At 30.3% G+C, this 14,594-nt stretch overlaps 1 protein-coding gene across 1 annotated transcript in view; it reads right to left on the bottom strand.

Annotated features, from left to right (window-relative positions):
* The window catches only part of LOC106469228 (neurobeachin-like protein 1), a gene marked incomplete at its 3' end in the record, with an annotated part of 92,016 nt that overhangs the window by 13,562 nt on the left and 63,860 nt on the right, over nucleotides 1-14,594 (bottom strand). The window contains exons 18-25 of the mRNA XM_022397681.1: nucleotides 13,056-13,158; nucleotides 9,999-10,146; nucleotides 9,428-9,586; nucleotides 8,116-8,275; nucleotides 6,930-7,018; nucleotides 6,532-6,751; nucleotides 3,529-3,697; nucleotides 2,388-2,661 (exon numbers count right to left, since the gene is read on the bottom strand). Of these exons, the coding sequence (XP_022253389.1) occupies nucleotides 2,388-2,661; nucleotides 3,529-3,697; nucleotides 6,532-6,751; nucleotides 6,930-7,018; nucleotides 8,116-8,275; nucleotides 9,428-9,586; nucleotides 9,999-10,146; nucleotides 13,056-13,158 (1,322 nt within the window). The remainder of the gene's footprint in view (nucleotides 1-2,387; nucleotides 2,662-3,528; nucleotides 3,698-6,531; nucleotides 6,752-6,929; nucleotides 7,019-8,115; nucleotides 8,276-9,427; nucleotides 9,587-9,998; nucleotides 10,147-13,055; nucleotides 13,159-14,594) is intronic.

Raw genomic sequence — 14,594 nt, 5'->3', positions numbered from 1 at the left:
CATTTCATTTCTACAAGTAAGTTTCGAAGCATAAAATGTTTTTTGTAGATAAAAATGAGAAACGGTTAGAAACAGTGAGCATTCATAAACATATATAGGCTTTGTAATAGTAAAATTATATAATTACAAGGTTTTCAATAGTATAGGATGAGTATTTTGTAGAAAAAATGAAACATTCACACAATCACTTATCAAAAATAATTTATAAAGCAATTAATGAATAGGCATGTAGAAACTAAAAGACATTTAGCTTGTGTCCTTTGATTGGAAGTACAAGTAAGCATCATGAGATGTGAAAATATAATGACCAAATACTAGAAGAAACAATAATTACAGTAAGTTAGCATCAGTTAATTGTATATTGTAGGCGAGCAGTCTTAGAAAGTTTTACACGTAAAGGATGTGGCTTTCCTGCAGAAATTATAAAAGTACAATAAGTTTCCTATCAGCAAATAGAAAATTTGGCTTTATCTTACTCTATGTATTATATAAGTACTAATATTTATTACATAAATTTGTTATTAAACTCACAGCATCCAGTGGTAAAGAACAAACGACTGTCCCAAAATGTTGTGAACAATGAGAGAGTCCACATGAGTCTAGTGTGTATCACATTAATAAATATATATCTGTACTATATATTTATTGTTCATCAATGACATTAACAAACACCACTTTTCTGCAACTTCTTAACCATGAAGTCATTAAGGAACAGAACTGGCACACATAATCTTTGGGACAGTAAATAACAGACACCTAACTCAAATAATAGATGCCTGTCCAATATAATTTTTGATGATAGTAAAAAACAGAAACCTGTATCACATAATCACAGTATACAACAGAACAAAACAGCTCATAATCCTTGTTAAAGTAAGAGTGAAAATGAAAACACACCATACCCTAAATCTTATCAGGAATCCAACAAAGTAAAATTCCACAAGTGTCACTAAAGAATTAACTATTATAAAATATAATCTTCATCAGAATGAAAATAAAAAGCGGATCTTCTCCTCATGTGGTATTGAAATTGATGACCAAACAGATCAGATCTTTGTTCATGATGGCTTCTTTTAAAGAACGTCTGCTATATATGATTTTGGTCAGAATAAAATCCACATTAACAGTGAAGAATAGATCACTGTCCAATATCATATTAATAAAACTGACAATAAAGATCAAGACTAAATACGATCTTGAAAAAAGCAATGATTTCCATGAAGATGACACTAAAGAAAGCTACCCATTAGAAAAGTCCATATCTTACAATAAAGTGAAGATTAAAAAAACAAACAACAACTCTGCCTGACGTGATCTTAGTTATTTTGACAATACAGAGTTAATCTCGATGTTAAATTACATACAAATTAAGTGTAGACCCCTTACACACAATCTTAATCTCGGCTGTGGTGATAATAGATATCAAAATCCAGCACCTAAGTCCCAAGAATTGACCTTGGTTACATGTGTGATGTTTGAGTTGAAATTTGCAATTTAGATGCCGAGACAAAAACAACTTAATTGTGATTAAGATGACACTACAGAACAGACCGGAACTCTAAATGATCATGATCAAGGTTATATTAAAAAAACTTAATTCCAATACTATACATCAAACACCTACATGTGATAAAACTATCAGTTATGTTCAAAATGTGAAATATTTTTTCCATGATATTTATATATCCATAAAATGACTTATTTCTATTTATTTACTTTTATGACAAGCTTTGAAAGTATTTTTGTGTGATATACTTTAGGTTGCTTCTGACTACATTCATATTGGTCAAAACTTTTCAGAATAACAACTCTAATCATGGTAAGGGCAGATTTGTAAAGCTGACAGGTTTTTGGACACTGTTTATCTGTTTCTAAAACTTGTACAAGCTATATAAATACTATATATTCTAGCATTTCCTAATTTGGAAATGAGAGCCCAGAAGGAAGGCAGCTAGTCAACAGCACTTGCCACCACCTTTTTGGCTATTCCATATGAATTTTGTGAGTTGACCATCACTCTTAATAGCATACACACACATGTTATCAAAGTGTGAAGCATGATTCTGTGACAATAGAACATAAAGTGTGGATCCTCAGATTCACAGTCTAGCATGTTAAACAATGGGCCACATCTGGTCCTTTGTAACATTGTGTGTTACTAGTTAACCAGTATACCAAATTAGCTGAATTATTCACTTGATTAATTTTTATTTCTGATCTACATAGGTAGCTTGCTTTGATCAGAAGTTATTGATAATGGTAGGAAGTATTTGTTGAGTACCAGATTACTAATTAACTTTAAAACAATATTTTTTCAATTTATTCATATAATGTAGCTTATAAGAAAACAAATCTACATTAGAAAATTTAGCTTTGATCTAACTTACAATCCAAGATTCTTTTCCTGAAGCTTGAAATCCTCTCCACATCACCAGGAATACAGCTTCACACACAGCAGTACATAGGGCATCATGCAGGTTAGTTGGAACATCAGATTCCACTTGTTCACCATCCAAAACAATATTTTGCTCTATGCTGCTGGCTTTATCATGAAAATCTATGCTAGTGGAACTGGAGTCTTGTATATCATCATCCAGTTTTTCATCTCCTACTATTGTTGACACATCATCAGTACTGGAAATCTGACTGTTGGACCTGGGTCTGTATATAAAATTTACATTACAATATTACACGTATACCTAGTAGTTTATCACATGTACATCAGGCTAGTAAAACTGGATCTATAGGTAATCCAAAAGCTAACAAGATATGCATGACAAATCAGTAAATCCAAGTCTGTGACTAATAAATTTACAATTTTTTTAAAATATGATGATATAATTGATCTAAATAAAATCTAATACATCAAATCAACAAAATTGAAAGTTTGGTTTGCTAATACAATATTCATCACATCTTTTTTATTTTCAAGGTACTAAATCTGGGACTGTACATAAGGCATTTATAACATGTAAATGAAAATAAAAATATATTATTACAACTCTTATTACATAGCGAAATCCCATTTCATCATTAATTAGTAACTGTAGTATCGAGATGTATCATCTCTGTAGACCAACGAGGTCAATGTTAAGGGGTCATGGTTCAAAATGACTTAAGATTATAAGGAAAATTTAACATCACTTATTAAATATATGAAATTCTAATGCAAGAGGATATTTAGTAATTTCAACCTGACCCACATTTTACATGACATGTTGGCTAAATACTCATCAGACCCCCCAAGGATTCTGGCAATAACAATCTCCAAAACTATCAGCCAGAGGGAGGACAACCACTCAGCAGCACCTTTAACATATGTGGCTACTCCTAACTGAATAGCAAGATAGACTGTCACAGTTATAGTTCCCCCATAGCTGAAGATTTGTAATATTCAGTGGCATATTATGAAACTTACTGTATGCAGAGCAACATACTAATTATTCAGCTGTGCCCAGTCCAGTAGTAAATAAGAGCAATAAAAATTACATTAGAAATAAAAACCAATAAGGGTCTCTTATAACGTACCTATCCAAAAGATGTGGTATTTCAAAATCAAAGATGTGGTCCTTTAACTGAAGGAGAAACTGAGGGGTTTTAGGAAGCGATGATAAAGATTCTTCTAAGGATCGAAGAGAGCTGGATGAATGCTGAGAAAGTCTCCTTAAACTCAATCTTCTTTTCACACTTGGAGATTCTGTGTGGAAAAAAAATACATATTCAAAATTTTGAATAACTAAAGCAAGAACTAACGAAGAATCTTTTAAGTAATGAAAAATTAAAATTTGAGAAAACTCAGAAATAACTCATTAAATGACAGCTTAAGATCAAAATCTTCAGAATCCAAACATAAGTGTTTACATAGAATCACTAACTCAAATAATTGAATTCAAAACATGAATTTAATGTTCAGTAGATAACTAAAGTAATTGTTAAGTGAGCATGAAAGAATGTCCCACAGCAGAAAATTATCTAACATTTTCAAAAATGTACTTATCAACTGCAGAATGAATACACAGGTATATTTACAATCTACAGTAATGATACAAGGGTAATAACTTGTCCTTACAGCCTATTCTTCTACCACTGATGTGTTCTATCTGATGGCCCTGTTTATGAATTACTGCTATGCAGTGAAATGTCTAATGCAAAAGCCTGCTTTTGTGCAATACAAAGAGGATAATGTTATCCATGTGCAAAGGCAGCACCTTCTGAGAGGCCTGTTTGAGTAACCAAAAGGCACAGAACTTCATATGAAGTGTCTATTAATAGTATAGCATGAATTCCTGTTAGTAAATGCATCTTGCACAGGAACTGACATATTGAATTGAGTATGTGGCTGGATGCTTCATTTTGATGGAGTCATATATTATTGGATCCTCTTAAAGTAGTGGCTACAGCATATTAGCATTATAGCAATCATAATGTGCCATGGCATTTTTATTGATTCTCTAGATGTTTAACGTAACACTGTAGGTGTAACCATAAATACCTTAGAAGACTTTGTGAGATGTTTTGAAATATTGTAATACGGACATGATGATTAAAAAATTGCTCAAACATTACTACAGACACTTAAATAGGAATATGTTTCATCTAGAGTGATGACATACTTCCATTTGTCATATGCAAGATGCAGCTCATACAACTTCCACGATTTGGTCCTTGTTCAGCTACTTGTTACGTGTGTTGTGCTGCTATTGCATACCTAAGTCTTCTCTGCACTTCCAAAGAAAGTTTCTACTTTGCTACAATGGGCTTGTTACTTCTTCACTACCTCCAGTATGCAACTGGTAACTAGTCATGGAGTAGCCTTTTTTGTCTTCATTGGAGTCATGCCTTTCCTAGCTTTCCCAATACAACTTAACACTTTAGATACCCTGTTATTCAAAAAGCTAAAATTGTGTCTTGCATGCTTTTAAAATAAAAAAATAGGAGAACTGCACATTAGAAAGAAAAGAACTCTAATCCTTCAGAAGAGGCTAATTTTAAATGTCATCTGCACTTGCAAATTACTAAACTTCAAATGAAATAATTATGAAACATACAATTGTCCTTGTTTTCCTCAATTCTGGAACTAGCTCACTTGCTAATAAGTAAGACATTACACATATTAGGTAGCCTGTGTTTAAGGTCATTCATATAATCATGATTATAAATTTTCTTATCTTATAATAAATGCTCCAGAGATATTGTTTAGTTATCTATAAGTCTTACAGACTGCATTTCAAGTGCTAGGGGGAACTAATAAAAAAATATGTAGAAGCAAACATATTACACAAACTCATGCTATTCGTTAAAACATTTCAAAGGTTCTACAGCTTCTTTAGATACAATTACTGTATAAAATTATAATAGTAACTAACATAGAAGAATGAGAAAATAGCAAAGATTTAATTAATTTAAATTAAGGACATAACATATGAAATAATCACTCATTCTGAAGAACGAGCTTTATTTCCATTATAGTTTCGTTAGTTTTGTGGATCTTTGTTATCTGCATTAGCCATTCCTGATCCTAAAGTGAAGACTAGAAGGAAGGCAGCTACTCAACATCACCTATTTCTAACTCTTGGGAGGCCAAATAATGACACTTGATCACCTCTCTTATAAGTATAAAGATTTGGTATTTTTCTTTTGCCCATGTTATTATAAATAAAATAGAAACACATAACTGAAACTTTAGGAAACAAGTTAAAGACTTGCTCATTAAACTGAATAAAGATATTTTTAGATTTTATAGTCCTTTTTTTTAATAAATGCACAGAACAATTAAGTTTTAGAATAAAATATCAACTTATTTTTATGAACAAAAACTTTATAAATTAAGATTTGCCCAAACAAAAAATTATCGAGTACAAGAAAAATTTGTGGTGAATTATGTGTTTTAGATAGTCACTACAGTTTTTACTATGATACTATTATCCCACTATCATTTCATACATAAAACTGTTAAAGTAAGTTAGTAAAAACTATGGGGAACACTTCTAATTTTGACAAATATTAGAGCAGTCATTTTCTACAGGATGAAACCTGAGTGGTATTGATGAATATTAAAATTGTGAAACATAAACTTATTCATAAGTCTTTTTATCTATAACATTTTTGTGAATTCACAAAATTTGATAAAGTAGATATGTGTGTAAAAAAATTAATGATTTTTTTTATTGGTGTCAATATATAGGTACATCGTCAGTGAATTCGAGTAAACTACAAATTGTTATGGGCACTGTTTACCAAATACTATTTATACATGAAATATATATTTCACAATAGTTTGTCCACACTAAGTATTTGAGATGCACTTGCTCATCAGTAGTTGAACAGTTTCATATCACCCCATTTCATATCCTCCTACTCTTCTTAGTCTTTTCATTCAATCTATTATGTAAAGTGCTTTCTCATCAGTAGTAAACAATAAGTCAGACATATTATGGCAACATGTACTGAAAATTACAATGGTTTTAACCACTTTCAATGCAACACTAAAATATAATACTTTATATTTTTGTAAATCAGATTTTTAAGTACCTGTCCTTGTAGCCTTTTCTGTTTCAGAAATACCAATATCTTGCTGTGACTCCTTCTGCTCAACATCACTTGACAAGTCTATCAGATCACATGAGGACAAGGGATCAGTCACACCTGAAATTGGTTGTTTTATTAACAATCCTAGTAGACATTCCTGCCAACCTATCTGGTTGGCCACTGTGGTCAAACAGGAACTCTTCTCTTGAATTATACATAGAAACTGAAATTAGAAAATTAAAAAAGTCATCTAGTTTCTAATAATGCATGCTGGAATGAAACAGCAATCATGGTACAAGAAATAATCAATTAGAAATTAACTTTAATTATTAAATACACACACATATAAAAACGTACTGGAAAATTACTACATTTGCTGCACCAAGTCTGAAATAACTTACCTTTTTAATTGCATTAAATTTAACACCCACTTCCATGTTACGAATAAAGCTGAGAAAAGACAGAGCTCCTTGGAAGCTTTCAGCAGTTTCTAAGAAATTAGCAAACAAGAAAAATTCATGGTTAAAATAATACATTTTCAATTGTTGTTAGAATGAGTTATCTAGTAACCATTTTCACGTGTCAATATAAGCTTTGCTTTCTGTAACCCTTTTATATATTATTAAAGTGGGTGAAAAACATTTTTTGCCTTAATGTATGCAATGATTCTCACACATAGAGTGCACCATTTTAATTAACCTCACAAGCTGTTGGCACAGATGGCTTACATCTAAAAATTGACTACTTGAATTCGAAATAGAGTAAAAAACGTTTTTAAACAATAATACTATAATTCAATGAAATGGCATGTTCATTAGGAAATGTTTCAGCATATCTATATAATTGATTGACCTGTTAAACTTCATTCAATTATTCCATTATTACTGGTTTACTTTCAGTGTCTACCAAGAGTGAATTAGTCCTAAGTTTTACCTAGCAGTATCTTTAAACTTGTTAGGTTATTCCTAAGTTTTGCCTCATAGTATCCTGACATTTGCTAACTAACTACAAATGCAGCATTTTAGTTAACAACTATGCAATGCCTAAACAAAGAAAACATATACATTACTAATAAACTATAAGAATCGGCAAGTAAATAACAGAAGTTGTCTGTCAATTTGAATTTCCATTGATAAACTGCTTAATTACATTTTGAATAAAACTGGGGTTCTAACTGGGATTTAGAGAATCAAAAATTGTGATAATAAAATATTTAATAAAGTTTTAAATTTTATGCAGATAGAAAATACCACTGCAATGTACTCTAAAGAATAGAAATAAAGACTGGTCAATAGACTCAGCTTGCTTTATAGGTTGAAAGAAGTAAAAATGTTAACACCACAGAATCCATTATATAAGGTTACAGAAAATATAAACAATAGTAAAAAAATTCATTCTACAAAATAAAATAAAAGAAGAACACAATTCATCCTACAAGCAACATTAAATATAAAAATTACAGAGGAAATTGATTTTATGGTTAAATTAAAATAACATAGTAGACTCATATTAACAATGTTAAATTGAAAATATGGATAGCAAAATGTGTATAATCCATAAGACAGATTTAATGTTGAACAGTTTTACCTGTCATTAGGGTTTGGTCCAAAAGATAAGACACCATTTCAGGAGAAAACTGCTGAGGTGTTAGCAAAGTTGTCAGAGAAGAGATTCCAATATCATGGAGACGAAGACGTGACTTGAACTTTTCATATACTTTATCTGATTTCAACAATGAGGAAATTAACTGAAAAAATAATGGCATATCAATAATAGGTAGATAATATGTACATAGATATATAAAGACAAACATAAGTCCAAAAACTTATGAATACACCAAATATTATATAGTTTCTTTGACTTAAAGCTTAGTTGGATCTGTTAAATATAATAAGAGCATAGTGAAGCAATCCAGAACCTAATCAGTTCCAAACTTTAAAAATATACACCAACATATCGAATTTGAAACAAAATGAATATTTTCTGACATATCATGTTCGCAAAATGATTAAATTCTAAAACTGGAAACATTAGCAAAATCATTAGTGTGACAAAAACAATCAATTCCAGATATTCACAATACATATCTTTAGTCTTAACTTGTAAAAACCTAACAAAGGGACCTTGAGATAGTGCATTCACATGATTTGTTTCAGACAAATAGATGGACAGTAATAAGCTTCTTGATGGATAAAAAATCAAAGCAAGTTTCTTCATAAGGAATATATTTTGAAACACTGGCAAACAGAGCAAATATGTAACTAAATATGCAAAAGGCATGTAACTTTTCAAATTTCTCTTTCTAAAACCTGCCTTTAAATGTTGCTCATTGAAATCATTAATTATATTGGAAGCATTACATAAAATTATACAACCAAATAAACATTAATCCAGTTTTCTCTAAGAAACATTACTTGAGTACAGGCAAATTAAGAGTTAGCATTTCTGTATGTAATATTTCTTAATAGTAACAAATACTGAGTGAGTTTCTTTGACAGAAAGAGTATTTGAAAATGGCAAATAACATTAAGTAAATAAATATAATATAAAAACACAACTTAAAGTTAGGAAACTAGGCAAAAAAAAAATGTCTCCTGTAAGTAGCACAAATAAAATAGTGACAAGTTTCCTTCTTTATAAAAGAAAAAAAAAACATTCAAATTGAGATAAAACAGACATATTATGCAAGTTTTTCTGTCAAACACACAACTTGAAATTTACATACAAATGAAAATACATTAATAATTATTGGCTCAACATTTTGTACTGAGAAAATTACTTGTACATGGTAAACAAAACAGATATTAAGTAAGGTTTCCTGTAACTAAGATAAAAATTGGCAAAAAACGTAATTTAAAGTAGCATTTTATATAAGAAGCAATGTCTGAAAATGGCTTACCCTTAAAACCTTGGTTTTTAACACTGATGAGAAATCTTGATTTAAAAGAATTCCATAGAGTAATTCTCCGCAGCTGGGTTCATACAACAACAAAAACAACTGGTCTTTAGCATGAGGACTTTCAACCAAAGCTTGCAAAGTTTCCAAAACTTCACCAACCTTTAATAAAAAATATACATACAGGATTTTGGTTTAACATGTGTTAAGTGTTGTACTGAATCATAGAAGTTAACTGTTGCTCTTTTTTACTGAATACACTCATATATCCTGCTCTAAGAATACAGCCTGACTCACTCTTGAAAAGCATAGTAAACTAAATATGTTAACTCTAAATGCTTCATTGTTGATTTCTATATTTAATTTTCTAATCTATAAGGAAACTGCAGTAAATTATAAAGTAGACATCTGTATAAAGTACACCAAAGCTTACATGTCACATAGCACTGTTACCATAAATTTTATACCAATACTTTAAAATAATCATTTGTGGTCAAATACTTAAAAAAAAAAATAGTTGTACAAATTTAAGTGAACTGGTAAGATTAATTCTTCAATTCAAATAGAAATTTACCATCTCTTCTTCTTTAACAGTAATGAGAAATCCTAGAAGGGCAGAAATTTCCTGAAAGTTAACACTTCGAGACAAGTAGAACTTCATAAGTCCAAACAGCGACATACGAATAGTCTTTACATCTTCTGTTGTTAAAAGTGTGCAATTACTGAAATATGACAGAAAATTATTGACTTATCTTTTTCTTTTTACTAATATCTAATTGCTAAACATGAAAGAAATTCTTCATTTTTTCATTAAAATGGAAATGGATTATATACTCCATCAAGCAGAATTTCTTCAACTTTTTTCTGTGACATCTTTTGACATCATTCACGCATAAGCTACTCAAGAGTTCATAAAATGTGTTATCTAAACATGTTTACATCCATGATGGGGTCTCCTCTTGCAAGTGTCAGCTGCAAAGATCACCCTTTTAAGAGACACCCTGACAAGAGGAGAAAGCATGAAAACTGACTACATAGTGGTAAATACTAATTTGGATTCAATTTTTACTGTTAGAAATATAGAACTATCATATGGCACTGTGCATTTAAATAGACATGTAACTAGACTTGCCTCATTAATAAATAAGAAATCATCCTTCTGAATTTTCAAGTCTCAGCTGAAAAGTGTTTCTTAGAAGTATCCACAAACTTTTTATCTCACAATGGTGTTGATGAAATGCCATAAGCAACAAGAAAAATATTTTTGTTGGAAGATCAATAAGACTAGTACTTGCCAAAGGTTCAGTGGAAGAGAATAAAGAACCATAACAATGTTACGGCCCTGAAGAAAGTGTGTGGACAAACAAACGTCTTTACAAAAGGAAGAAATGCAATAACTTCCAAAGGGCATAAGAATCCAAATTAAAAAAAAGTTATGCAAAGGACAAAAAAAACTTAATTGGAGGTAGTAAGACTGTTCAAAAAACAAAGAGGTATACAAGTCAGAAAAATGTGGACCAAATGATGACAAAGCAAATATATGATATCATCAAGGACAGCAAAAAGATTCTTCCACTTGGACTAACAGATAGTGAAGTTACTCCGATAAAGAATCCTTATTGTTAAGCATAGAACTTAAAACAATTAATCATAAACAAAAGCAAAATATGTCAAACTGAATATCAACATGCATAACTTTTACAACCAAAAACATGATAGAGAAAAAGGGTATCATGTTGATAGATGAAAAAAGGAAACAACAGGCCACCATGAAGCAATGAGAGAATCTACCATTAAATATGAGATGAATGTCTATTACCTCTTTAACTGTTAAATGCTAGAGGAGGGTCTACTGTGCATATAAAATGGTACATGTGGAGGAGTCTCTGGTGAACTGTGAGGCAGATCATGAACATGTGATGTCACAAGATAGTACAGGAAGAAACAACGCAAGTTGTTCATCTAGAACAGTTCAGAAATATGTTTAAAAAATGATTTCACAATCATTTATTTGGGATGTTATAAAGTAAACTAAATATATTAATGTTTACATGTACAAAAGGTAAGGAAATACTGAACCTGAAAACTGGCAGTATATATTTTCTTAATTCACATAACAAGTGATAGATATAAACAGGCGACACATATCAGTTTACTATTACTTTTACATTGACAAATGTAAAGTTTTTAATGATCAGCCACACTCTACTTTGAAGTTAAAACTGCTTCACCTATATTTAAGTTAAAACTATCATTCATTGAAATCTGCATTTGTTTGTTTTGAAGCTACACGAGGGCTATCTGCACTAGCCATCTCCAAGTTAGTAGTGAAAGACTAAAGGGAAGGCAGCTAGTCATCACCACCCACTGCCAACTTTTGGACTACTCTTTTACCAATGAATAATGGTATTGATCATCACATTATAAAGTCCCCACAGCTGAAAGGGTGAGCATGATTGGTGGGTTAGGGAGTCGAATCCGCAACCATCACATTGCGAGTTGAGTGCCCTAACCACCTGGCCATGCTGGGCCTTAAAATCTGTGAATAATGTTCTCATTTACTTGAATTTGCTTACTAAAATGTATATAAATTGTAACTTTTAGTTATAAATGAATAATAATAAAATTGTAATGTCCTGTTTTACTGCGAATTTTTAACAATAAAACAATGCTCAACATATTGTTATAACAGAAAATATGATATGACCAATAGTTTCATTGTTTACAAGAATATCAATTCATGAGTAACACAGGATTTAATTAAAATAATAATATATGATGATTTTTTTAATGAAATCCCAACAGACTTTAAACTTAAGATTACAGACCTGGATTTCTGAAAGTGCTGACTATTTTCCTCATTGAACAATTAACAAAATTTGTTCTCATTATTCAATAAACGTAACAAATGCAAAATATGAACAGAAACTAGCTTTTATTGTGTGAAATGGATTAAAAAATACATAACAAATCCTGAAACATGTAGAAGATCACTGAGTTTTAGAATGAGTTGAGTAAACTAGAACATATAGTTAATTATTTCAAGTAGCTAATTTAAATTACTGAAATTGTACATGAAACTGCTGACTAATACTGCACCAATGTTGAAAATATTTCATGCGAGTGCATGTAATTAACTGTATTTATAAAAAACAAAAAGGCTGGAAAGAACATTATCAATTATAAAGTTTGAAATTAAAGAGAAATATGACTTCACTGCATAATGTTTTGTGTTATTTGCAGTGTTTAATAACCATGAAGTATTAAAAAAAGAAGTGAATGAAACTGACATTTGTATCTGAAACTAATGTATTAATAGCAGTAAATAATAAAAGTTCCATAATTGTAATGATTCTCTAATAAAAACTGTGTATAACATTTAACAAATAACTGATTGATTAGAGTTGAATAAATAAGAAAGCTAGGATGCTACAAAAAATATGCTATATTTTGTAACAATCATTAACATGTCACAGTTTAAAATATACAAGTACCTTTCTAACAATGACAGAAAAATAACAATATGAAACAAACAAAATAGTCAGAAATAGAGAGTAATAAAATAAACTGTATAAAAATGTATTACAGAGTACTCTAATTGACAAAGTGGATGAACTTGTGTTACTCTTACCTGTAGAATGCTTGAATAGTATCGAGGAAATATTGTGTACCATAATGTTTACGAAAATACTTCCAGTCATCCTTGATAATTGTTGACAGATACTGAATATGACCTTGAAGATAATTTTGTGGTAAAATTTAAGGCACTCAAAAGTTTTGATTCACATACATTGAAACAAATGTATGTAACAAATTATGTTTAAGAAACATTTTTAACAAATCCAAAACATAAACAAAGATCAGCAGAGAATTTTAACAGGCAAAACAGAATTAAATATTATGTTAGCTCAATAAAATAATTTAGTTTAAAAGTCACATTTTTATACTTAATGTCCAGGTTACATAAGAATTAAACAACATTTATAAAAAATTTACATACTGAACGTACAATTTCAAAAAATGTGAAAAACAATTGTTCAAAGAAAGAATCAATAGCCATTTTAAAAGATCATAAGAAAGTTTATCTTTGTCAGTATTTTTGAAAGTTTAAGTATACAGCATATAGAAAAAATGACAGTCTTGATGGTGAATACATGATAATATCAACAAACATTTTCAAAACTTACACAAAATAAGCTAGAATCAATAAAAATGTTCATCACATACACACCAAACATGGTTTTTAATATACATAAATAACACAGGAGAAATATAATGTGAGGATGAAGAGACATTTTACCAAATAGACAGAATAAACAAGAAACTAGCAGACATTTTAAGATGTGTACAGGATAAGCTGGGATCAAAAGATATTGCAAGAAATATAGAGGATGGACAAGGCTACAAGAGTACAAGACAATTTGAAACATGTTACATGCTGGATAGACAAAGGTAAAAAAAAAAAGATAAATAAAATGTAATGATAGGCTAGGACTAACAGACATTTTTGAAAAGTCAAATGTAATAAAAATTCAAGAAACTGTTACCAAGGGTACATGTTAAGGCTCTTTAAAAAATCTTTTACAAATGAATAAAAAATAATGGGTCAATTAACCTTGGTACCCTTTACTGCACATGACACATGGTTTTAGTGTCTTACATTCAAAATTTTATCAAACTGCTATTTGTTTATGTTATACCAATTAAAGTAGCATCAAATCTTAGCTAATAATATTTTAATAGTATACAAGTTTTAAGTTCTTAATTCTACAAGGCAATATTTTAAAAAATCCTGAATTTCCACTAGTGTGATCCAAGTGTCTTAACATGTCATCATCCCTATTTTATCCATCACCCCTCGAAAATGTATGAAATTAAACGTAAAATACTCTCTATAAAATTGTTATTGCTCAAACAAACCATAATTTTTATAGCCTTCAATTTTGTTTGGTTACAGAGCTATCAAATAGAAAACCAGACCTCTCCTGTCACACACATCTGTCACATCCTCTCTCTCAGAATTCATTGATAGTTCTCTCTTAAGTTTCATTATATACTACCTATAACCAATAGAAAGTCAAGGTTTTCATCTATCAAATGACGTATTACATAACATTGTATTCTGAACAGAATATTGCCAATTTCACTCACAGTAAAAGATTCGTTCCCG

Source organism: Limulus polyphemus, unplaced genomic scaffold (assembly GCF_000517525.1).
Source record: "Limulus polyphemus unplaced genomic scaffold, Limulus_polyphemus-2.1.2 Scaffold3365, whole genome shotgun sequence".
Classification (NCBI taxonomy): Eukaryota; Metazoa; Arthropoda; class Merostomata; order Xiphosura; family Limulidae; genus Limulus; species Limulus polyphemus.
The sequence above is the reverse complement of the archived record's forward strand: the minus strand, read 5'-3'. Positions and strand labels throughout refer to the sequence as shown.